Genomic DNA, 24,947 nt, shown 5'->3' with positions numbered 1-24,947 from the left:
TTGAGCATCTACCTACAAAATGGAGTATGGTATAATTTTACAAAATGGACTATGGTATAATTTATTCTCGGGGCATACAATGCCAAATAACAGGGCATATGGTACCAAACTTTAATTTTTTTTACAGTTCAGTCGTTGGACCTCTTACATGCAAGTTAATAAATTTTTTTAAAAGATTTTTTTTGTTTGTTTATTAGACAGAGAGACACAGTGAGAGAAGGAACACAGCAAGGGGAGTGGGAGAGGGAGAAGCAGGCTTCCCACCGAGCAGGGAGCCCGATGCGGGGCCCGAATATAGAGCCCTGGGATCATGACCCAAGCAAAAGGCAGATGCTTAGAAACTGAGCCACCCAGGCACCCCATGTTAATAAACTTTTTAAAGATTTATTTATTTATTTTGGAGGGGAGAGAGAATCTCAGGCAGACTCCACATCGAGTCTGGGGCCCAACATAGGGCTCAATCTGAGATCAGAACCTGAGCTAAAACTGAGAGTCGGATGCTTAACCCACTGCGCCACCAAGGTGCCCCGCATGTTAATAAATTTAATTGAAAATATTTCACTTAAGATGGTATAAAAACTTCAAAAAAGAAAACATCATGCAAGAGGAAAATCAAATAGTAACTTTTAGTACACACTTACATCGATAAACTTCCTAATCCCCTGTAAATATTCTGTGCTTGAATTGAAATTTCAGGGTATAATTATTATTTATATATTTAAGGAGTTATTGGGTATTTAAGTCATAATTACAAGCAACTATTTAATTTATTTTAAGTCTGAAGTTTGGAGTATCATGCCCAAATTTTGGTTGTAGTGGTCCTACTGTATCCTACACTGGGTGTTTTATTATAGGGAGGAAACGTGGGAAATGGAGTGAGCTGCTTTCGGAAGGGACAGCGCAGCTTTCAATGTCAGGAGAATGAAGCCCCATGTGGGTCAGGTCAGTCAGCAGTGAAGTGACTTTTCCCAGTCCAGGGGCCCAAATCAGAATGTGTTCATTCTGGAAGTCTGTCTAACCCCACAGTATGAGGTTTAAAGAATGCCGTGTTCTAGGGTATTGACTGATGTTCTCAGTGGGGAGAAGTTCTAAAGAGGAGGGCAACCCAGAGCCAGGAGTCAGGTGTGGGGCCGTCCTAGTCCTCCCAGTCGATCCTGATCGGGCCACCTGTCAGCATCTGGCTCTGGGGACCAGCTGTATCCTCTCCTTCCACTGCCTCACGACGCACTCGCCGGTGGCAGCCCTGGGCACAGCGGGAACGTTCATCCAGCCGTCCACAGACAAGGACTTGGCAGTGCAGAAACACTTCCTGGAAAGACCATAAATGATATTTAACAAAAATAGTGATAACAGATGCTGCTTGTAGGGCCCCTTCTGGAAGCCAGATGCTCACTATATACCAGATGTTTCATATATAGTATCTCATTTCATATAAACAACAGCCCTCTGAGGTGGATGTCATCATCCCCATTTTACAGATGAGGAAACTGAGACTTAAGTTAGACAACTTGCCCAGATTCACACCATTGGTCATGTGGGTGATCTAACCCCCCCCCCCCAAAGCAGAACTCCTGCCTTTGTATAGGGACAGGAGAGACCTTCGAGAAGGGAACACCTAATAACATTAACATCTTTGTTCTTCACATCAAAGTCTGGGAAAAACATAGGTGCCTGCGTGCTTCTGTGTAAAGTAACAAGTTCTTTGTCCAAGCTTCTTCCTATAAGTTACCTCCCAAATCATGCTGCCTGCTTGGGGAGGGAGATCAGGATTAGCCATCATGGTTAACAGTTGTTCTAGAACAGTGATAAAACAGGAAAGGACATGAATTCACTTAAATGCAGTGTGGAAAAGATAGCTGGTCTCTTAAACTTCCTTTGGTTTAAACGTTTCAACAACTCTACTGAGAAAAAGCAAAGTTTCCACCTTAACATTCTCTCTATTGCCTCTTATAAACTCTGTGTATGTGTGTTTTTCAAAAATGCAGCATACTTGGGGGCACCTGGGTGGCTCAGTGGGTTAAAGCCTCTGCCTTCAGCTCAGGTCATGATCCCAGGGTCCTGGGATCAAGCCCCGAGTCAGACTCTCTGCTCAGCGGGGAGCCTGCTTCCTCCTCTCTCTTTCTGCCTGCCTCTCTGCCTACTTGTGATTTCCGTCTGTCAAATAAATAAATAAATAAAATCTTTTAAAAAATGCAGCATACTCAATATGCATGTGAATTGTTATGACATATGACTTTCAATATCTCCTTTTTCTATATTTCTCATTTTAATAACTGCTAAATATTACACTGATAGATATGTGGTAGACCTGTTGGAGGACTTTTTCTCCTTCTCTATAACATACAACAAATCTCATTTTTCTTTTTTTGCTTGCTTGTTTTTGAGAAACTGTCAGAATTAGAATTTTTAGATAAAAGAATCTGGTGATTTTACGGTTATTACTACATATTACCAGACAACTTTCCAGAAACCATACCCCTTTATACTGCTACTATATACTTCTCCCTATAACTTTGCAAGCATTGTGATTTACAATTTTTATAAATTTAATATGTATAAAGTACTGACTTATAATTGTTTTAATTGGCATTTTAAGTACTGTTTTCACTGAACAAATCACTATTTGTCTTTTCTGTGAATTTTCTGCCCATATACTTTGCCATATGACTACCGCACAGGCTTTTCAACCATACCCCCCCACAACAGTTTAAAATTATGATCATATAGGGGTGCCTGGGTGGCTCAGTCTGTTAGGCGTCTGACTCCTGACCTCAGCACAGGTCCTGATCTCAGGGTTGTGGGTTCAAGCCTTACGCTGGGCATAGAAGTGACTTAAATAAAATAGAACTTAAAAAAAATAAAATTATGATCATATAGTATTTTCTTTGAACAAACACAGTGATTTTATTGGAAGAAAGGCAGATAATTGTGACATTCTAGATAGCTAGTTCTGCAGTGTTTTTCATAGAGGTAATGCAGATCCCAACTGTGAGCTCACAGAGAACGTCAACAAACAGGCACGCCAAGAAATGAGGGCCAGGCTTGGGGGTGGGGGAGGAGGTGCGGTGTGGGTTCCAAGATAAAGGTGTTCAGCTCACCTTGTGGTCTTTGCCCACAAACTTGAAGACCGGGACCTGGAAGTGCTTTGCTAGGTGGTCCCGGGCTGTGTACTGCTTCACGGAATCATCTGAAACACAACTAAAAGCAGGACAGGAGAACACGTAAGACTTGATGGCTTCAGCAGAGATGGAAAAACAATCTGGTCCAATGTGTTTAGTCCAAAGAAATGCTGACTGGGTGGAGGAGGCTGGGCTGCACTCAAGTTTTTTGAGAATGAAGGAAAAATGAAATTCCCTCCTTGCAAAGTCGTTTTCAGCCCTGCTCATGAACACCGTCTGTCCCATCTCTCATTCTCTGTACCCACGAACTGGGCACAAGGACCTCTCAATACGTCAATGTATTGAAGCAGGAGCAACAGCAACCACATTTCTTTCAAAGATACCTTTTGAAATGAAGATATCTCTGGAAGGCTGTATTTTCCTTTGTAATACATCACAGGAATTCTGCATTCACATACTTGATGATTGGTTTGAGATTTCAAAAATATTTATTGGGCACCTAATAACACTAACCCCCAACGAGGGTTCAGAGGCGAGCAAGCCTCAATGTGTGCAACACTGAGCTGCATAAAGATTTAAGTTCCAGAGAGAGTAACTGGTTCTACTGGGAAGGTTCCGTCTCCTCCCAATTGCTGAACTTCATTTCCCCCCCACATTTAATGCAGAGTTGTAGTTTGATAGGGTCTTGGGGTTTCCATCTCAGGTCTACTGCTTAAAGTGAAAGTCCTAGGCTCACCTCAAGGTTAGCTGCGGAAAAGAAGTCTTACCGGTTCTCAATTTTGAGACCAAGGTTTAGTATTTGATGAACATTTTCTCCTGAGAGGACAGAGATTACACTTGTATTGTCTTTCCCACTGTGAATTTTAAAGGAACTTTAAATTCTGGGTATTTTCCTTTTTCTGGATACCTATTAGTTCTTGTCTACCAGTCCAGGAAAAAAAAATGTGGGGACCAGAAAGAAAAGTCTATGAAACTGGATCCTTGCTTCACGTGCTTACAGACCGCTTTCTAGTTCATTGCTAAGTACTGTTTCAGTGCAGTTCAAAAAAAATCAATAAAACTGTTTAAAAAGAAGACATTGTGATATATAATAACCCCTCATCCATATTCCCTTGACCTGAAGAGAATCTAAATATATTATGCAGTTTCAGTTATTTCTTGTATTTATGTTTTCATTTTCTTGAGGTAAAGTTAATATATACCATCTTTTGATTATGTTCTATAACAAATACCTATCACATACCTAGTCTGCGCAACATGTTCTGTTGGGAGCTGCAGAGGATATAAAGATGAATAATATGGTCTGTGATGTCAAGAACTTTACAGTCTGTATCTAGGACAAAAATAGTAACATGATATCAAAACGGCACTTTTCATCTAAGGGCCTCACCATTTTCAATTATTTTTACCTAAAAATACCATTTTTTTCTTTAAGAGAGAAAATGAGGCAGGAAGAATTGTTATGGGGTAATATACTACAGAATAGGACCCAGGACAAATTCTGGCTCTTGACCTGGTGTTTGCTGGTCAAACCATGATGTGGTTCATCAACTCTAAGTTCACGTGCTAAAAGAAAGTAAGGATGGTATAGGATAATCCAAAATAATCGATTACTCAAAAGTTGTCCAATGTTTCACTTTGGAATTCAATGTTTCTTTTTCTGGAGATTACTTTTCTAATTCTACTTTGCTGAGGTTTGCACTAAATTGCTTTGTATTCTCTGAGCATACGCCAACTAAAACTGGAGAGAGGTGAATGAGCTGTGTTAAATATCAGGGGAAAATGACCTGATTTAAATGCAAGCTGAGAACAATGAATAATCAAACAATTTATAAATGTAAGCTTACTGCATTATGTTTATTTTCGGGCTCTGGACTTGCTTCAGATGATTATTATGATAAATGTCCATTCAGTAGTTCATTTGACAGCTATTTAATGACCCTTACTATAGGATAGGCATAGAGGGGAAAAGAAAAAGAAGGAATATTTCCACCTCAGGGCAGAAGAAATCAAGGAAGGCTTCATGGAGGAAAAAAATCCAGCTGAATCTTGACGGAACAGGGAGAGTTGGACAGGAAGAAAAGGAGATTTCTGCAGAGGAAACAGCAGGTGCAGTGAGGAAGGTGTAGGAAATAATAGAGTCTGGGAATTGCCTGTAGTTTCCTTTGCTGGGAACAGAAACTGGAGAGGGCAGAGGTCTGTGTGTGAGGCACTGCGAGCCAAGCTCAGAGTCGGATTTTATCTGGAGGAATCGTCTCACAGACACCATTCCAGTACTCTCCACTCAAATCTGCTTTTCTCCTTATGGCCATCCATCCGGGTTAACGGCATTTAGTCAGTCATCCGTGCTAGACCCCTTGGAGTCATTCTCAACTTCCTGCTCCCTCACCAGTTTTTACCTCCAATGTCAATAAATGGTTTTTGAGGGGCGCCTGGGTGGCTCAGTGGGTTAAAGCCTCTGCCTTCGGCTCAGGTCATGATCCCAGGGACCTGGGATCGAGCCCCGCATCGGGCTCTCTGCTCCGTGGAGAGCCTGCTTCCTCCTCTCTCTCTCTGCCTGCCTCTCTGCCTACTTGTGATCTCTGTCTGTCAAATAAATAAATAAAATCTTTTTAAAAAATGGTTTTTGAAACAATTCAGAGCTTACGGAAGTGCCCTATTGTTTTAGGAAATGACCAGGTGTGAGTCTACGGCCGGGTGTACCACCCTGAACACGCCCTATCTCGTCTGATCCTGGAAGCTAAGCAGGGTTGGGCCTGGTTAGTACTTGGATGGGAGAAATCGGGTGTGAGCTGGGGATAATAAATCGTGTAAGCAGCATAATTACCCATCCTGGATGAGGTAGTACTTCAGGATCTCGTCGATCTTGGAGGTGGGGGTGGCAAAGCAGCTCTCTACCAGGCTTTCTAAGCCATTCACGTGCACCACAGGCTCAATGCCAAAGTAGAGGGAATCTCGAAGCTTGAGGGTGGGCAAAGCTTCCCGGTAGGGCTCTTCAAACTCATTGTCCTTGAAGATCTCCAGAGTGAATGGGAAGATTCCATGGCTGCGGCTCATGATTTCCAGGGGGGTATTTCGAAGGTGGGGAACGTACCCTTCTGAAATGGTGTACAGGCGTGGAAACTCGCAGGTCACTGGGATCAGCACTTTGCTGGTTCGGATGATGATGTCCCCGCTGCTTCCTGGGGTCTGCTTGGGTAGGCCTGTCACAAGGTTGCTTGCCACAATTTTGTCATTTACCACCTGAGCCAGGCCAGGGCCAGGAGAGGAAAAAGACTATGTCTATTTCTCCAGAGCTCCCCAATCCACCCTATCCCACCCTCCCACCCAATCCCATTCTTGACTGTAACATCCTCCACACTTCTATTTACATCAAAACAATTAGAGATTTGGTTGCTGAAGCTCAAAGGCTTTTTAAAATATCTCTTCTCTTTTCAGCAAGATGCTCTGACTGTTAAGAATTTTATATACTACTCCCTGGTCAACCCACACATTCCTCTGGAGTATTACTCATTAAACCTGAACTATGCAGAATCAGCAAATTCGAAGCTCTGGTATTTTAGGAAAGAATGGCTTCAGTGTATTGTTTTTTTTTTTTTCTGGAATCCTAGACCTGCTGATCAGGCTGCAGCCTGACCTTGTGCTGAACTCATCCACAGGCAGAGAACTTCAGCTACCGCATTTATGCAGACGGCTCTCAGTTCTTTATCTCCAGCCTTGTCTGCTCCCCAGAGGGCCAGCAACTCCAACCCACCTCAGGGCATTTCCACTCGATTATTCACAGATACAACAAACACAATTTGCCTGAAATGGGACCCCCTTCTCCTGGGATAGCACCCTCATATCCCACCCCAGGTCTCATTAGATTCCTGATTTTCTATTCATCAGATTCAATAAATAAATATTTGTTTAATTCAATGGTTGCAAGAACCGCGGCCCTGATCTTCTGGATCCAGGTCCCCTTTATTTCCATCCGTCTCGTACACTGCTATCTCATCATTACAGCGCCAGCAACCTCACTCTGGGGGATAAAGCTCAAATATCTCACCCTCACTCACAAGGCAGATCCTTGGAAGCACAGTCTTCCCCCACCTACTTCTCCAGTTTCCTTTTCCAATACGTGTTCCTTGCCAGTCAGTCTGCACTGCCCATTCACTCAGCATAAGTCTTAAATATTCCCATCTCTGACCCTGGCTCACTTGTTTCCCATCTGAAATGGCCTTTCTTTTCCTCTCCGCCTGGATAAGCCACACACAGGCTTCCGTCCCAGTTCAAGGCCCACTTGTCTTGACTGCTCCAGTGTTTGTCACTTTCTGGACTGCAACGGCACCTGTCATCTCTCTCACTGTTTCTTATTTATATTGTGTGTGTGTGTGTTGTCATCTCAGGCCTACTGCAAATGTTCCCCAAAGTGAAGAATCTTATTTCATATCCCTCAGACTCCGGTGCACATTCTTAGATGAAAGTACAAACCTTTTCCCTCTACCTAGTTCAACACTTGAACTCATTTGTTACCTCCTATAGGGACCCTCATCAATTCTTTACTTCAAGTAAAAAAACTGGTCAGAGGAGATGCAGCCAGCCTCCTGGTGCTGGGGCTGATGCACTCAGGGAAATGTCTGCTATATCAGAATAATAGGACTACCGAAGAAAGTAAAGAGTAGAATTCTTCTCACCTCCCTGTGCTCACAGGGCCGGGACCACAGCATATGCTCAATAATACACATGCTAAATGACTGGCATACGAGTTTTTGCATTCTTTCATGTGGAAATATTTCATCTATGACAGGCCACACAGCATACCTCTGTCAACTACCTCCCAAATAACTGACTTTTGGTCATCCCCCAAGTGTCCTCCAGCAAGAACCTACATCAACCACCGTGCCACACGTCTTGAGGGAGAAGAGGATGTTGACGTGGGTGCCATTGGACACTCCTCTGCAGGAGGTGTTGGTCAGGAAGAGCTCCAGACCGCCAACCAGGTCCCTGGGAATGCTCACTTCAATGGTATTCGACTTGCACAACACGGGGACTGTGGCAGAAAGGGGGCACTGTTAGAACAGAGAAATCTGAATTGGGAGAAGGATAAGGAACGCTTCTAGGAGAAATAATTTTACCCTCCCACAATTTGAGCTTTTTGTTCCATCCTCAAGGAAATCTAAGAGACTCAAAACAAGTTGGTGAATGAAACCAGGACTCCTAACTCCCCAGGCTGTGGCCAAATAATTCTCCTCAAACACACTGATCTCCAAATGAGGAAATATTGCTCAAGTCTTGATTCAACATTTATTTCAAAGTATGGATAGCATAGTTTTATGAACTGAAATACCTCACAGAATAACTTTTAGTACAAACAATTTATTGTCAATACAGAAAAAGTACTGCTTTGATATATGCTTCAATTACATAACAGTACTGCTTTGACTTTACCATTAATTATGTCTCATAAAACAGAGGTAATAAAAACAACGTTAGTGTACTTGGGGAAGAGTTCCAAATTATCCTTGCATTGTTCAGTAAACCATAAATGCTGACTATAAATTCTACTTTAACTTAATATGAAAAGGATTGCTTTTCTTTAGTGATCCTGTGTTCACTTTTCCAGGCTCTACAAATACTCTAAAAGGAATATTTATGGCTACTGTCAGAAAATATGTGAGAATATATCATAACAATGACAGAGCATAAAGAAATCAAAGGTAGGTGCTCATTAAATATTTGCTAGATGGATGAGTTAAGATTCTGAACATAAATAACTCAACTTCCAGAAAATAGTTGTCAGAAGATTGTTGATGCTCGTATTGTAATTGTAGGGAAAAAAATCAGTTCTCTAAGGCTTTTAGCTTAATTTCACTACCCAATTATCTGTTAGAAAAGAAAGGAACTGCATCAGTTGTCTTAGACTTCAAAATTAACTACTAATTATACTACTAACAATAGAAATTAGGGGGGAAATTCGTAAGTAAAAAGCAAAGGAAACTGTATGACCCAGCAATCCCATTTCTGGGCATATATCAAAAAGAATTGAAAGTTGGATCTCAAGGACCTATCTGCACACCCTTGTTCATAGCTGCATTGTCCACAATATCTCAACCATAGAAGTAATTCAAGAGCCTATCAATGGATGAGTGGCTAGACAAAATGTGGTATATAAATACAATGGACTATTATTCAGCCTTATGAAGGAAGGAAATCCTGTCATATGGTACACCAGGATGAACCTGGTGGATATTATCCTAAGGGAAATAAGTCAATCACAAAAAGACATATACCATAGGACCCCACTTACATGAGGTGTCTAAAGTAACTGACTTCATAGAAATAGAAATAGAATAGTGGTTGCCAGGGCACGGGGTGGTGGGGGGATGGGGAATTGTTCTTTCAAGGATATAGAGTTTCAGTTTTATAAGACAAAAAAGTTCTGGAAATCTGTTGCACAACCATAAGAATATATGTAAACTCTACTGAACTAAACATTTAAAACTGGCTTAGATGGTCAATTTTCTGCTCTGTGTGTTTTTAACTACAAGTTCTTAAAAAGCAAAGGAAAATTAACTTTTTGGTAATATGTTCTCAGAGAGCTTCTCTCTTGAATGATCCCAGAGTAAAGATGCAGGGATACCCGCTGCCGAAGGAGCTGGTGTTCTAATAGACGAGAATCTTGACCTAGTTGAGTAAGGAAGGCAGGGAGGTTTGGGGCAGGGCAGGGGGGTGAGGAGCAGAGGTTGAGCCCATCCATGTACTACCTTGGCATGTATGGTTATCCTCAGACAGCACCAAGCCCCGGGGACATTCACACTGGTAGCCCTTCCCGGACACGAGGCAAAGATGGCTGCAGCCCCCGTTGTTACTGTGACATCCTTCAACATCTGCAATAAAACCAAAAGAAAAGGACTTGACCTTGCCGGCCTCTTCCCCGAGGATTCTGGTTCTTGGGATGGCACTTGGCATCAGGGAATACACTTGGCTCCCCACAGTATCACTGGAGCCTAATTCAGTCACTGAGTCATGTAGGGAAGCCCACGAAAAACTGTTTAAGTGAGTTGGGGGGAATTGGAGGGGGAGATGGACCATGAGAGACTGTGGACTCTGAGAAACAAACTGAGGGTTTTGGAGGGGAGAGGGGTAGGGGGTTGGGTGAGCCTGGTGGTGGGTATTATGGAGGGCACGTATTGCATGGAGCACTGGGTGTGGTGCATAAACAATGAATCTTGGAACACTGAAAACATAAAATAAAATAAAATGGAAAAGAATGTGATTGCTACGAAGAGCAATCTTACAACATGCACAAGCTCTAACCTCTTCAGCTGGTCATTTTGTAGAACGTCCTTCAGTCTGGATTTGTCTGTTTTTCTCAGGGTGGTATTAGTTTTGGGGAGGAAGACCCACAAGTCACTTCATAATTGCTGTAATATTTATGGCACCCATTTTCAAATTTTGTAGAGTATTACTGATGTAGAGGGGAATGACAGAATAGAAATGTAACTAGACTAGTTAGGTGGATGAGTTAGTTATTGTCAATTAGTTGGATCGCCAGACCTTCCCCTCAAATTTCTAGTAATAGTGGAACTGGGATATGTGTCTCAGGCTGATAGCACATAAAAATGAAGCCTGGACAACATACTTCGTCCACTCCACTAAGCTCTTTGTGACATACCTTTTTCGAATACATTTTTTAAAGTTCCCTTTTAAAAAGTTTTGCATTTTGGGGCAGCACTTGAATGGCTCACTTAGTTAAGCGTCTAACTCTTGGTCTCAGCTCTAGCCTGGATCTCAGGGTCACGGGTTCAAGCCCCACCAAAAAAAAAAAAGTAAAAATTTTGCATTTTCAAAAAGCATACTCAACCAGATGGACAAGAAAAAAGGATTCAGTTGAAAACTGAAGGAACTACCACATGATTTCATAGATAGTAGAGAAAAATTAATGACTTTTGTGGGCTCTAGACATTATCTTTTATCAAACTCTGGCCCACTATACAACCTTGTAAGTTTTCCAGGTACACAGCCACACCCATTCATTCATCTATTATCTATGAGGGTTTTCTCACTATAAAGCAGACTTGACTAGTTTCAACAGATTCCATATGATCCACAAAGACTAAAATATCTACTTTTTGGCCTACACAGAAAAACTTGCTGCCCTTGTTCTAGGGGTAAGATAAATTAAAAAAATGCTCTCAAATCATCTCAGATGGTCAAGGAAAGATATAAACTGATTTCCAGTTATAGTCAGAATTCTCAGTTCAATAATAGTAAAAAATATATATTACTTTGGAACATCAGTAAATTAACTGGGGATGAATCAATTTTTGTGAAACATACATAGAGTGTAAATTTACAGTGAATTAATTCTTGTAAAACTTAAGAAAGATTAGGCTATTACCTGGTTATAAATCTGGATACTTAAAAATGATAAAAGTACAGCCAGGGATTTTTGAAACAGCTGAACATGATGTATAACAATGTAGAAGACAGTGTAAAAATATACTATAAAACATTAAGATAAATATTAATGGGACTTTTTTTTTTTTTTTCCCTAAAAGTGATCGTCCTGGGGTCCTGGGTGGCTCAGTCTATTGAGCATCTGATTCTTGATTTTGGCTTGGATTGTGATCTCAGGGTTGTAAGATCAAGCCCCACGTAGGGCTCCACACTCAGTGGGGAGTCTGTTTGGGATTCTCTCTCTCCTTCTCCCTCTATCCCTCCCCCTGCTCATGCATGTGCACTCTCTCTCTCTCAAATAAATAAATCTTAAAAGTCAATCAGTAAAAATTATCTTCCGTAAGTAATTTAATTTCCTGGGGTCTCAATTTCAATATTTGTAAAACGAAGGGTTTGGAGTAAATGTTCACTCCAGATATTTCCAGGTCTAAAACTGCAAAGCACAAAATAAGCTGAAATTCTGAGTTAGCTTAAAAGATTAAGCCTCTTATGAGGATATTCCAAAATGTTTGGATAGATTTGCCAAGAGGAATTGTGGGTCATTTTAGTTATCTTTCATTTATCCTTCCATATTTTCTTCTAGGAACATAATTTTCATAATAAAACAAAACGATAAAAATTATATAAAAGCAAAAAGTTTTTTATTTAAAAAAAGTCTAATTTTACAGACTAACCAACGAAAACAAATATGTTTGAACCATCAATAAAACTTAAATGTTTCAGGGGCACGTGGATGGTTCAGTCGGTCGAGTGTCTGACTCTTGGTTTTGGCTTGGGTCGTGATTTCAAGGTTGCAAGATAGACCCCTACATCTCGCTCCTCACGTAGCAGGGAGTCTGCTTGAGATTCTCTTTCCCTCTGCCGACACTCTCCCCACCGTGTGTTCTCTCCCTCTCTTTAAATAAATCTTAAAAAAAAAAAAGTAAGGGTTTCAAATATGAATCTTAAGGCTAAAGTATAACTCATGTACAAATTTTATCTTCTGTTAAAATACTTTTTGATTGGGATTATTAGGTTTTAAAATTATATGAGGATTAACAGTAATACTTCCAATAAAATGCTCATGAATAATTACAAATGTTCCTCATGGAACATTTCATTAATATTCACATATGCAAATATTATTGCATAAAATAATTAAGATTTAAGGAAGATTCAAGACATTATCCTTATTCAATAAAATTTAAAGTACATTTAGTCTTGTTATAAGGGACAGTAGTTTAATATTCTGGCTAATGGTCCTTCAGTGAATAATGCAAACTTTGTTGCATGGAATAAATTATGGGAACTAGCCATAATTTTTCCTTTTGGGGTAGTATTTTATTATGTTGAATATAACTAGAATAAAATGAACTCTTATAAACAGTATTATACCACTAATTTATTAGCCTCAGGGACAAATCATATGTCCTCTGTAAATGATAATTAAGTCATTTGTCTCTTTATATAATCTTCAAAGAGGTGGGTTTTTTTTTCTTTTGTTCCCTCAACTCCTAACATCATGAGATTCAGACTTATTTAAGTAGAAATGGTAACATTTTGGTTGTGATAATTTGCAAGGGCAAATGTGCCTTACAGAAGGGACATTATCTAAATTTCCTATCATTGTCACAGTATACAATTTCAACTATTTGACATACATTACAAATTCTTTTTTATTACTTAATCACGTAAAATATACATAGTCTTCCTGTTGTTGATTGAGCACCTAACTCTTGGTTTTAGCTCAGGTCTTCATCTCAGGGTTTTAGGATCAAGCCCCATGTGTGGCTCCACGCTCAGTGTAGAGTCTGCTTGAGATTCTTTTCCCTTTCCTCTTCCTCCCCTTCTGCTCCTTCCCCCTGCTCATGTTCTCTCTCTCTCTAAAATAAATGAAATCTTGGGGTGCCTGGGTGGCTCAGTGGGTTAAAGCCTCTGCCTTTGGCTCAGGTCATGATCCCAGGGTCCTGGGATCGAGCCTCGCATCGGGCTCTCTGCTCAGCGGGGAGCCTGCTTCCTCCTCTCTCTCTGCCTGCCTCTCTGCCTACTTGTGATCTCTGTCTGTCAAATAAATAAATAAAATCTTAAAAAAAAAAAGGATGTTACTATCTCCCCCACAGTATATCAATCTCCAATAAATGCAAAGCATAGAGGGGGAATAAAATGGCTTCTTGTGTACCAGTTTCCCCAACCACCAAGATGGTAAGACTCACCTAACGGAACTTGGCAAAAATACAAACTGTAAGGCCCACTCCACTGAACGAAGTTTCCAGGAGAGAGGCCTGGGAACAGCCAGGTGTGAAAGCATCTGGGTGATTCTTCTTAGCAGGAATGTTTGATAACCACTGCTATAAACCATTTATTATGCTACCACCTCTATTATCTTGCTACTGCAGATTTGTTCTTGGATCTGCGGCAGAGATGTCACCTAGAAGTTATGCAGAAATGTACTATCTTTGCCTGAGCCCAGACCTACTGAATCAGCATCTGCATTTTAAAAAGATCCCATACAATTTATGGGCACATTAAAATTTGAGAGACACATAATACTCTATTTTTATTTCCCAAATTAAAATGTGGGAACCTGGATGGCTCAGTCTGTAGACAGCCTGCAACTGTTGATCTCAGGGTTTTAAGTTTGAGCAGCACATTGAGGGTAGAGTTTACTTTAAAAAAAAAAAGAAAAGAAAAGAAAAGAAAATGGCTCTCTGCCTCTTGCAAAATGCAAGAACTCCCTCCTTTCAAATATTGAAAATAAAATCAATACTGAATTCTGCCTGCAACATGACCGTCCTCAATAACAATGAACCCCTTTTTGTCATTTCTTTACACAGCCCAACCTTGACTCTCTCCTAATGTTGGACAGTTTCATGAACATCAATCAAAGAATAAGCCAATGGTTTAGTTTGGGCTCTTGACTTGAATTCCTTTTTGCCCATTCTCACCTTCACATGTCTTGCCATCACTTCTTAGCACACGGCCAACCCCACACTCACAGCGATACGAATTTTTCAGGTTTACACAGATCTCACTGCAGCCACCATTGTTTTGCTCACATTCATTTTCATCTGTGGGAGAGAAATCACACCACTTATGTCCTGTTTGCTGAGCAACTTGATCTTTCCCCAAGCCCCTTAGCAGAATCTTCACATCTTTCAGAGCCTGTTGATTCATTGACTCCTTGGCTATAATCCTTATAACCACTTCCATCAACCTGGTCTCTTCAACCAAGTTATTTGTCCATTTGCTCCAGCTAGAGCAGAAGGCACTTAGCCATTTGCCAATTAATCCCCTTCTAAGACCAAAATAGGCAAAATAAAGTTTTGGGTTTTTTTTTTATTGTTACCTGGATTCACCTATATTTTTTTGTATGGGTAAATATCACTTTCTCTAGTGAGTTCCTGAAGATTTGCTAAATAAAGATAGACTTATAAATCAAACTGTGTTTTAAATACATCAAAACTGGAGTGCCTAGGTGGCGCAGTGGGTTAAAGCTTCTGCCTTCAGCTCAGGTTGTGATCCCAGGGTCCTGGGATCGAGCCCTGCATTGGGCTCTCTGTTCAGCAGGGAGCCTGCTTCCACCTCTCTCTCTCTCTCTCTCTCTGCCTACTTGTGATCTCTGCCTGTCAAATAAAAAAAAAAAAAAAAAAATCTTAAAAAAAAAAGTGGAAATACATGAAGTTTTAAAATAAATAAATAAATACATTGAAGGAACTTATATCACAGAAGTAAATAGCTGATAAAAATTTTGTGTGAAACAGTCTTCTCTTATAACATGAACAATAGCCCTTGAAGTCCATTTTATTTTTTTAATATTTTTTTAAAGATTTTATTTATTTATTTGACACAGAGAGAGATCACAAGTAAGCAGAGAGGCAGGCAGGGAGAGAGGAGGAAGCAGGCTCTCTGCTGAGCAGAGAGCCCAATGCAGGGCTCTATCCCAGGACCCTGAGATCATGACCTGAGCCAAAGGCAGAGGCTTAACCCAACTAAGCCATCCAGGCATCCCTTGAAGTCTATTTTAAATATTGGACTATTTCCACACTATACTTAAGCAATGATTGCTCATCTTTTTAAGAATATGATGAAGGATATGGACTCTTGCAATTAAAAAAGGCATAGCTGGGAACAATTGTCGATCTCCTTCCTTCTACAAAGAAAAGGAAGCTTGGGAACTAAATGTATCATGGCTTGGGGTTGGGATTACTGGGATTTAAACACCCATGAGGTGATAGAAGGCATGGCCTTGGGCCCAGGAAAGGAGGTGAGCTATAACAGAAACCCTGCTTACCCCCATGACCTCAGAAAAGATATCCCTATACTGAAGGGAGGAGTAGAAGAACTTTGCCCCAAGGCCCACGGACACAGTAAGCAAGCCTGCTCTGAGGCTCCAGGAGAGAGAAAATCCTTCATAAACAACAGGAACCCCAAGTCAGGCCTTGCCATGTTTGAAACATGAACTTGCAGCTGAGAAATTGGTACAAAATTTGGTTTGGACCAACGAAGCTTCAATGATACCTGACAGAAGCATTTGAAAAACTGCTCTGTAGTCAAACCTCCACAAATCAGGCGGTCAGTGTGGTTCCACAGAAACACAATTACGACAGAAGGTGGTTTGCCATGAAACACTACACAGGAGGAAGTGATCCGCTATGAGAATGACTTGGCAAGATAACAAAAGGGTGGTTTTCAACTGGAAATATCAGAATAATCCAGAAAAATCCATAATTCAAGGACTTTAAAAATTACTAAGCAGATAAAAGAAAGGATAGTAACCAAGATAAAAGAAGTGAGCAAAAAGACAAGGCAGAATTGAAACCAAATAAACATAGCACTTGTAGAAATGGAAACTATAGGGATGTCTGTGTGGCTCAGTGGGTTGAGCGTCTGCCTTCCACTCAGGTCATGATCCCAGGATCCTGGGATGGAGTCCTGCATGGGGCTCCCTGCTCAGTGGGGAGTCTGCCTCTCCCTTCTCCTTTTTTGAGTGATTGGAGTATGTACCTTATACCTAGAGCACATCTCAATTTGGATGCTAAATTTTCATCAGAAATAGTTGATTTTGAGTTGGAACCACTACCACCTGGAAGGTGGATGGTGACAGAGACGCTAGCAGCTCTCCTGAATGTGGCCACACGCTGTCCCAAGCATGCACAGTTTATCTTGAGACTGATTTTTTTTTTTTTAAATGTGAGAGAGCAATACACTTGCACTGATTTAAGCCATTGTTATTTAGGAGTTTGTTGTCATTTACAACCTTAGATACTCTGCGTCCCAGCCATTCCACTTTTATGGGTTTGCTCTAGAGAAAATCTCGCACGTGCAGTATCATTTTAATGTCAATTTCAAGAACAAAAATAATGCTATATATTCTTATGGGTGCATACACAAAGAATAAAAGCCTAAAAACAGGGACCAGAAGAATACACCCTAACTTCAAAACAGTGATTAGCCCTGGAGGATGGAACAGGAAGATGAAAAAGGAAATGGAATGAGATGGCTTTACTTGTATTTGTAAAATTTTATTAAAAAGAAAAAGAAAAAAATTGACTATGGTTAAATCTGGGTACATGAGTTATATTATTATAGCATCCTGGCTATTATATTATTTTTCTTTACTCTTCACTCTGGCTGAAAAAAGTTAAATAATTTAAAATGAATAATTAAAAGTATCTTACATTAAAAAAAAAAGGAAAACTGGCATATGCACATTAATACAAAATTTTGCCTTTAATTTCAGGGAATTCATGATTCCCTGAAACTGACAGGCAGACCTCCGGTAGGAACTGGGGGTTTTCCCCTATGCACTGCTAGGCAATGATGTCCTAGATAAATTGTTATGTAAAAGATGTGTATGATATGCAAATTTTGGTTTGAAAAGGGCAGTAAATAGACATATATATTTGTATTTTTTATATTTGCCTAAAAAAACCCTGGGAGCATACATAAGAAAATAATATAAGAGATTACCTGAGGCTCAGTCAGTTAAATCTCTGCCTTCGGCTCAGGTCATGATCCCAGGGTCCTAGGATCGCATCCCACTTTGGGCTTCTTGCTCTACCTTGTTCTCTAACTATCTTACCTAGTCAAAAGTTATACTGAAACAAAAGCTGAGGGGTACCAGGTAGCTCAGTTGGTTAAGTGTCTAACTCTTGATTTTGGTCATGATCTCATGGGTTGTGGGATCAAGTCCCATGTCAGGCTCCACACTCAGTGGAGATTGAGATTCTCTCTCTCTGCCTCCCCCATTTGCATGCACATGCTTTCTCTCTCTCAAATAAATAAATTAAAAAACAAATAAACAAACAAACAAAACCCACAAAAGATAAGTAATGAAACAAAGCCTGTCTTAAAATGATATCAAATATTTTCCAAGCACCTGTGTGTGTGTGTGTGTGAGAGAGAGAGAGAGAGAGAGAGAGAGACAGAGACAGAGGCAGAGACAGAGACTGAGGGACGGAGGGAGGGAGGGAGGGAAGGAGCGTGAGAAGATTAAAGGAACCATCCTCTCCTACATCCCAAACCTTTTAGTATTAAATCACACAAAGTCCATCACGTAAAAGCCCTAACAGCTGGTATGGGGAGGCATGAACATGCTCATAGAACGGTCAGTGGGTTCATTCAGGAGGCTGAAGAAAAAAAATTTTCTAAAATAAGAACCTTTTTATCTATTTTTCAACATAGACCCCATTCCATTCTGACCAGTTACTAGTCTTCTTGAGGAAGCAGGTATGGGCCAATCCTCCCCTTCTCTCTGGATGACTTTTAAATCTATTTGAGTGTGAATACAAAAAGCTTCATAATGGGAAAAGATATGATCTTCAATCTTGGGTTTCTCAACTCTCTTCTGGCTACAGATAACAACACATGTGTACAAGTAAACAACTCTAGATTTCCTAGAAAATAATCTGACTCCCCTTTCTTGGTATTCAGAGAAACCAAAATTATGGTAGGGAAGCTGTAGGAGTTTGTCCTTTGATAATTCTAGACCAAAATCATCCAATAGAAATACAAAGCAAGCCACATAAATAATTTAAAAATTTCTATTAGTCATATAAAAAATTCTAATAATACATTTTATTTAATTCAATATGTCTAAAATATTTCATCTCAATATAAAATCAATATTAAAACTGATTAAAATTGAGACATTTCCCATTTCTTTTTTTGAATGAATGGCGTATGTATTTTATACCTAGAGAACATCCCAATTTGGATGTTAAATTTTCATTGGAAATACTTGATTGGTATTTAGAGTCATAAAATTTACAGTTGGTTACTAAAGTTGTCCCAAACATTTTCAGTTTTCCAATGACTGAGCCAAGTATCAGCTTTTATATTAAATTTAGGTAAAATTAAAACTGAGTTTTTCGGCCATACTAGCTACATTTCAAGAGCTCCAAGCCACACATGGCTAGAGACTGTTGTACTGCACAGTGCAACTTAATCTGTCCCCACACATGATATAAACTTAGTTTGAGGCCCTAGTCATGGATTTTAAAAGGCACACACCATTCTAAGTGTTTAGAGACACAAACTAGAAAAACCACAGAGCTTTGCATCAGGAAGGGTTTGACATGTCCTTTTGATCAGAATGGCTCATTTCTACAAGATTAGTTTCTTACCGAAGCATGTCTGCATGTCGGGGCCTAGCACTGTCCCTGGAGAGCATGTGCACTCGCTGGCATCCACGCAGGTACCATGGCAGTCCTCGTCGCAGATGTCATAAAAATCTGTGGAAGAATGAAGTTGACCTTGCATGAGAGGCAAGGACCAGAGAACACTCTCATTCATAAGAAAGCCTCATGAGTTCAATCATGAGGTATGAGTTCATGGACAACATTGAGAGGGTTCTCATTGTTCAGGATTTATGTGATCCAGTGGAAAGGGATACTGCCCAGGGACCTCTGTCATTCAGATCAATGGTTTCCAACTTCAGATCCATAGGCATAGAATCTCTGCAAATCTAAAATCTCACCAAATGTGAGCTGTAGAATAAAGAAGTGTTATGCCCTACTCTTCTATGTACTCTGTTTTTTAAATGCATATAGATTTTGATGGGACTAATACAAAAATTCATTTTAAAAATACTCCCAACCTCAAGTAGCTTTTTCCCATTACATATCATTTAAAGAAATCATTGGATACCAAGCACAATGCTACCTTGTGAATGTTTGATATAGATCTTAAAAAGGAGTCCTCCATACTCAAAATGGTTGGAAATCCACTATGTAGGTAACCCAAATCAACACTTCATTTTCTAATGTTTTGTTTGAATGGGACAAAGAAAAAATAAAAAAGAACTGATCAGAGTCACAGCTCCTCTCTCTTTCGGTTTCTTTAAGACATTTTCGGAAACCCAAGAACAGATCACAGAAATCACAATCTGAAGTTACCTGTGGCCCTAAGTCAATGTTATCCAGACTCTGAGATACTACCATAACTGGATTTCATATGGTATTTTCCTGATGCCATCTGATGCCTTATTGGGGAGGAAAAAGAGCACAGAGAAGGTACTCACGACCACAGTAGACATGAAAGCAGACACTGGGCTTGGTCAGACGGTACACATAGTAGCCTCCCAGGCAAGCCTTGACCTCCACCGTGGTGTTCCAGAGACAGCAGTTCCCGTTGAAGCTGGCACAGGCCTGGCGTTGCACGATGCCATCACCTTCTAGAGGGTGGCTGCCATTGAGCCAGACGGGGGCATGGGTTCCACAGTGGTTTTCTGGTATGCAAAAGGTGGGCATGGCATCCCCTGCCATGCCCGTGAAGCGGTACCACTCCCCATCCACATGGTTGTCACAAAGAGGGGATCCTTGAGACTCATCGAACTGATGGTCAGTGTTCCTCCATGGCTCATTCAAACTGATGTAAGCAGAGCAAGGATCTAGGGCTGGGAATGAAAAGACACGTCACAGGCACCTTGTGAGGTTTCTAATTACAATGGCAATAGTCTGAGTCCAGCATCCTGATCTTACATTTTGGCTTTCTTTTCTTTCTTTCTTTTTTTTTTTTTTTTAAGAAAGAAATAACCTCGGGCACCTGGGTGGCTCAGTTGGTTAAGCAACTGCCTTCGGCTCAGGTCACGGTCCCGGAGCCCCAGGATCGAGTCCCGCATCAGGCTCCCAGCTCCATGGGGAGTCTGCTTCTCCCTCTGACCTTCTCGCCTCTCATGCTCTCTCTCACTGTCTTCTCTCAAAATAAATAAATAAAATCTAAAAAAGAAAGAAAGAAAGAAAGAAATAACCTAAAATCCCCCACAGTAGCTGTTTAAGATTCCTTACATTGACTTAAACATGCTTTATAAATGCCTTTTACAAAATTATTTTGAATCTGTTTAAGGTTTAGTGTTACTTTGGGACCAAACTTTTTATCCAGAGTAATCATTTATTGAGGATAGTTGTTCAGACAAAGGGAGGTTAGGATTATAGTCTTGCTGAACTCTGTAGTGGTCAGAAAATATTCTGAATATTATGTTGAACTGGAGACCATATTATATGAAAGTATGGACAAACCTAGTATCCAGAGAAAAGTGACAGACTTTTAAGGGAGTCAAAACAATTACCAACTGGAGAAGTTGAGAACTATAGTTGGGAGGGAAAAAAAGGCTGAAGAGTATGCATCAATTCTCACAACTCTAGGTATTGTGTTACAAGAGCAAGAACAAACTATTGGGGGGAGAACCTTTTAATTCAGGTATGGAGTAATGGAGAGGACTATGACAGTGTTGTAAGCTCTTTATCTTTGGAAATTTTCAAAAACTATTTGGATGGTCCTTTGTAAGCAAGATTGTGGGTGAAAGTTTGTCCTGTTGGAAAATGTGTTTAGTTAATAAGATACACATCTCATTCTACTGAAAAGGAAAATACCTCTGACACATGTCCACTACATTGAAATACACAGCATACTGACATATTATTACCAAAGATATTCTCAAAGTGAATGTTGGTATACATGCCATCAGCTCATTGAAAATATGAACTTTGTGTATAAACAATTAGCATGGCACCACATGTATAATAGAGCCAAATTTCTCAAGCTTGCATTTTTAGTGCATAAATCGCACGGACAAATATCTCATCAAAAGTATTTTAATAACTACAGACACCAGTAACCCCAATATTCTCATTGTTTCTCTCAATTTCAGGGAAGCATTGAATTTATGTAGGGAAATTGTCTTTAGGAAGAGCCTCTGAAACAAAGAAATTCTAGAAAGGAACACTAGCCAGAGAGTACCACCCTTTGTAATGCACAGGAGGCTGACTTACCTAACATTGTAGGCAGAGAATTCACATTAAGGCAGAAAATTGTAGGCAGAAAATTCAGTTTTAGCAAACACTGCCCAATAATTAAATATGATGGGCCATGATCATAAAATTTAAGTTGTCTAGAAAATATTTTGGATTTTCCCAGTCTCCATTTCAAAGTCCAGCTCACTCTCTAAATTCAGTCACATACAGAGGAGGGTGTAGCCTAGTGCTAATGACCCTAAAGAGAATACGATAGTATGGGACAGGAAATAAGTAGGCTGTTGCATTTTCTGGAAACAACACGTTTGCAGAGTTGCACATGGCAGGGGCCACTCCCTCTTTTAAAATGTCCCTGAGGTATCCCAGCTGTACCCTGGACCATATTTGATGTCACTTGAGGGCAGGGAATGTCCTCATACAGACTTTCCCCTCTCAAACTGTAAAAATTCCCTCATCTGCTCTCCCAGCTGTGGTTCTCTTAAGAAGCAAGGTTTCCAGGGCAATTTCACAGGTGATTATAAATTCATAGAAATAGTTGGTTGATCTCCTTGGCTCTAATTTTATAAGAAATGGTTAGGTACTCAACTTTTAATGGCTTTTGCAGAAATTCCTAAACCGCCCTCAATAACTATTTCATGATTTATAAAGTTTTTCCTTAAATTTAACCATCATTTCTTGTGTTATTTGTTAAAAGTTCACTTCCTCTCATTGAAGGGGACATATGGCCCAAATGGGGGGGAATTTATCCACTAGCTTCTATAAAATAAGTACATTTTTTAACTTCCCCACGCAATATTTCTTTCTTATTTTCTTTCTTTCTTTCTTTCTTTCTTTCTTTCTTTCTTTCTTTCTTTCTTTCTTTCTTTCTTCCTTTCTTCCTTTCTTCCTTTCTTCCTTTCTTTCTATTTTGTTAATTTTTTTGACAGAGAGACAGAGAGGGAGCACAAGTAGGCAGAGTAGCAGGCAGAGGGAGAAGGAGAAGCAGGCTCCCTGAGGAGCAGAGAACCCCCTGCAGGGCTCTATTCCAGGACCTGAGCGGAGGGCAGACTCTTAACAACCTAGGTGCCCCACCCACCCAAGCAATATTTCCTGACATTAAATAACCCATACCTCTCCACCTGTCAATCCTTTAATAATCTGGCCACTGGTATTCTTGTTTTGGGTCTCTCCTGGGAGCCTGGAATTCGGTATTATGCACACTGCATTCTTAGTTGCCTTAATACACATTCCTTAAATAGGAGACCTTCAAAAACATGCCCGGGGGTTCCTTTCAAAAGTTGAGTCCGGGCCTGGCCGGCCGGAAAGTTCCTCAGTCTTGACCCGCAGTCCTGCCTGGTGGCCCCGCCCGAGTTCCCCCACCCCGGAAGCGCAGACGCCAGCGTGTCCCCAGGGCCAGCCCCTCGCGGCGGCCAAGCGCGGAGAGCAGACCTCCGGCAGCGTCCTTGCCCTTCCGCTCCCAGCAGTCCAGGTGCAGGGGACGGTGCCCCTGGGCTGGGTCCTGGGTCCGGAAGCTCCCCGCGTTCTTCCTTCCTTCTCCTTCCCTTCTCCCTACGCCCCCCCCCCCCTTGCTTCCTTCCCCCTCCTCCTCCTCTCCTTTCCTTCCCCTCTTTTTCTCTCACTTCCCTCTCCTTTTGGGGAAGACCCCCTCCCTTCTCCCCATCCCCCAGAGCTTTCCCTTTATCTCACTTCTGGCATTGAGTCAAACGTCCTAGAAGGGCTGCAAAAAATAGATAACATAAGAAAGATCTGGGATGGAAGATCTGTGATGGGAACAGGAGGTACTAAAGGGAAAGTAAGTAATAAAGAAAGGAAAGAACGGGAAGTGGTAATTCCGAGGTGGTGGGGGTGACTTTTGCTTAGACAAGTCTTGGCTAATTATTGGCAGCAGATACAGGGTAATTAAACTTAGTTCAAAACTCTAATAGATTTAGATTTAGGGCATACTTGAGAAAGCAGTACAGAGTTTCCGTATACTCGGTGCCATTTCACCTATTATTAAACATCATTCGTTGGTGTGGTATCTTTTACACAATTAATGATCCGGTAGTAATGTATTATTATCAACTCAAATCCATAGTACAGATTTCCTTAGTTTTTGCTTGTGTCTTTATTCCAGGATCCTATCTAGGATACCATATTACCTTAATTTCCACATCTCCTTAGGGTCTCAAGCCTATTTTTAATGTGTACCCTTGAAGGTGCTAGCGCAAGATCTGAATTATCGTGAAGAAATAAATCAGGGTCAACTAAACAGAACTACACAGAAGGCCGAGAAGGATGGCTCTGTCCAACTCAACCTCTTCTCACCCTCTCTTCCAATTAGAACTTAAATTCTATTGGAAAAAGGAGAAATGTGTTAGTAACTGGAATTGAAACTTTGTTTTGCCTTCTTGGCAACTTTTGTGCCAAGGCTAAGGAGGGAAAGAGTTTAAGATTCCCTCAGTCTATGCAATAGTCATATTTTTCAGATGTCCAGACTGAGAAGTTCTTGTCTTTCACAGGGATAGAGCTTTCATTCAGCACCTTGTATTCATTAAAGAAAAAAACAAAAAACAAAAAACCCTCTATCCTCAACTCTAAAGGTTATATTTTTGCTCTTAAAGTTGGAATTGCAAAAGTGCCTATTATATAAAGAGGTTAGAATTCTTTCTACATGGACCCCGAGAAATATTTATCTAGTGGAAAGCTGTTGGGGACGGTAGATCCACGGGAATTCCGGATGCCCAGGCAAGAGGCTAACTGGAACATGAAATAGGAAATCTTTGAAAATGTATCTATGGTAGGTTATCATAGGTTTTCTGACACTATTCTAAAACCAGTATTTAAGATACTGGAATTTAAGATACTCTTAATCTGGACATAATAGCAAAGTCCTACAACAAAAAGTGTGTTGTGCCAAGTGCTCAACGCAAGACTCACCCACTGGTGATGCAGGTATCATTGTGATGAAGAGGCAGGTGAGAAGCAGGGACTGAAGCATCCTTCTGGACCAGCCACCAGAACAGATTAGAAATCCTCTTAATTCCAGTTGTCCTTTGTCCCTTTCTTTTTCAAGCACTTTTTTAACAAAGGCAGCTAGGCTCTTCTGAAAAAAGACTTTACTGTACTGGCTGGGGCTTTATCAGAGGAAGAGGATGAGTGGGATACGGTATCC

At 40.6% G+C, this 24,947-nt stretch overlaps 1 protein-coding gene across 1 annotated transcript; it reads right to left on the bottom strand.

Annotated features, from left to right (window-relative positions):
* Nucleotides 1-601: 601 nt before the first annotated feature.
* On the bottom strand, nucleotides 602-24,947 carry OIT3 (oncoprotein induced transcript 3). Its single transcript, XM_082715863.1, has 9 exons — nucleotides 24,713-24,947; nucleotides 20,062-20,436; nucleotides 19,166-19,273; nucleotides 14,486-14,608; nucleotides 9,866-9,988; nucleotides 7,991-8,151; nucleotides 5,947-6,362; nucleotides 3,099-3,198; nucleotides 602-1,309 (listed from the first exon to the last, which is right to left on the bottom strand). Exons 1-9 carry the CDS (start codon nucleotides 24,771-24,773, stop codon nucleotides 1,136-1,138), a joined length of 1,641 nt encoding a protein of 546 aa, XP_082571989.1. The 5' UTR covers nucleotides 24,774-24,947; the 3' UTR covers nucleotides 602-1,135.

The sequence above is a fragment of the Mustela nivalis genome (assembly GCF_964662115.1).
Source record: "Mustela nivalis genome assembly, chromosome: 2".
In the NCBI taxonomy this organism is placed as follows: Eukaryota; Metazoa; Chordata; class Mammalia; order Carnivora; family Mustelidae; genus Mustela; species Mustela nivalis.
This window is presented reverse-complemented; position numbering and strand designations above follow the sequence as displayed.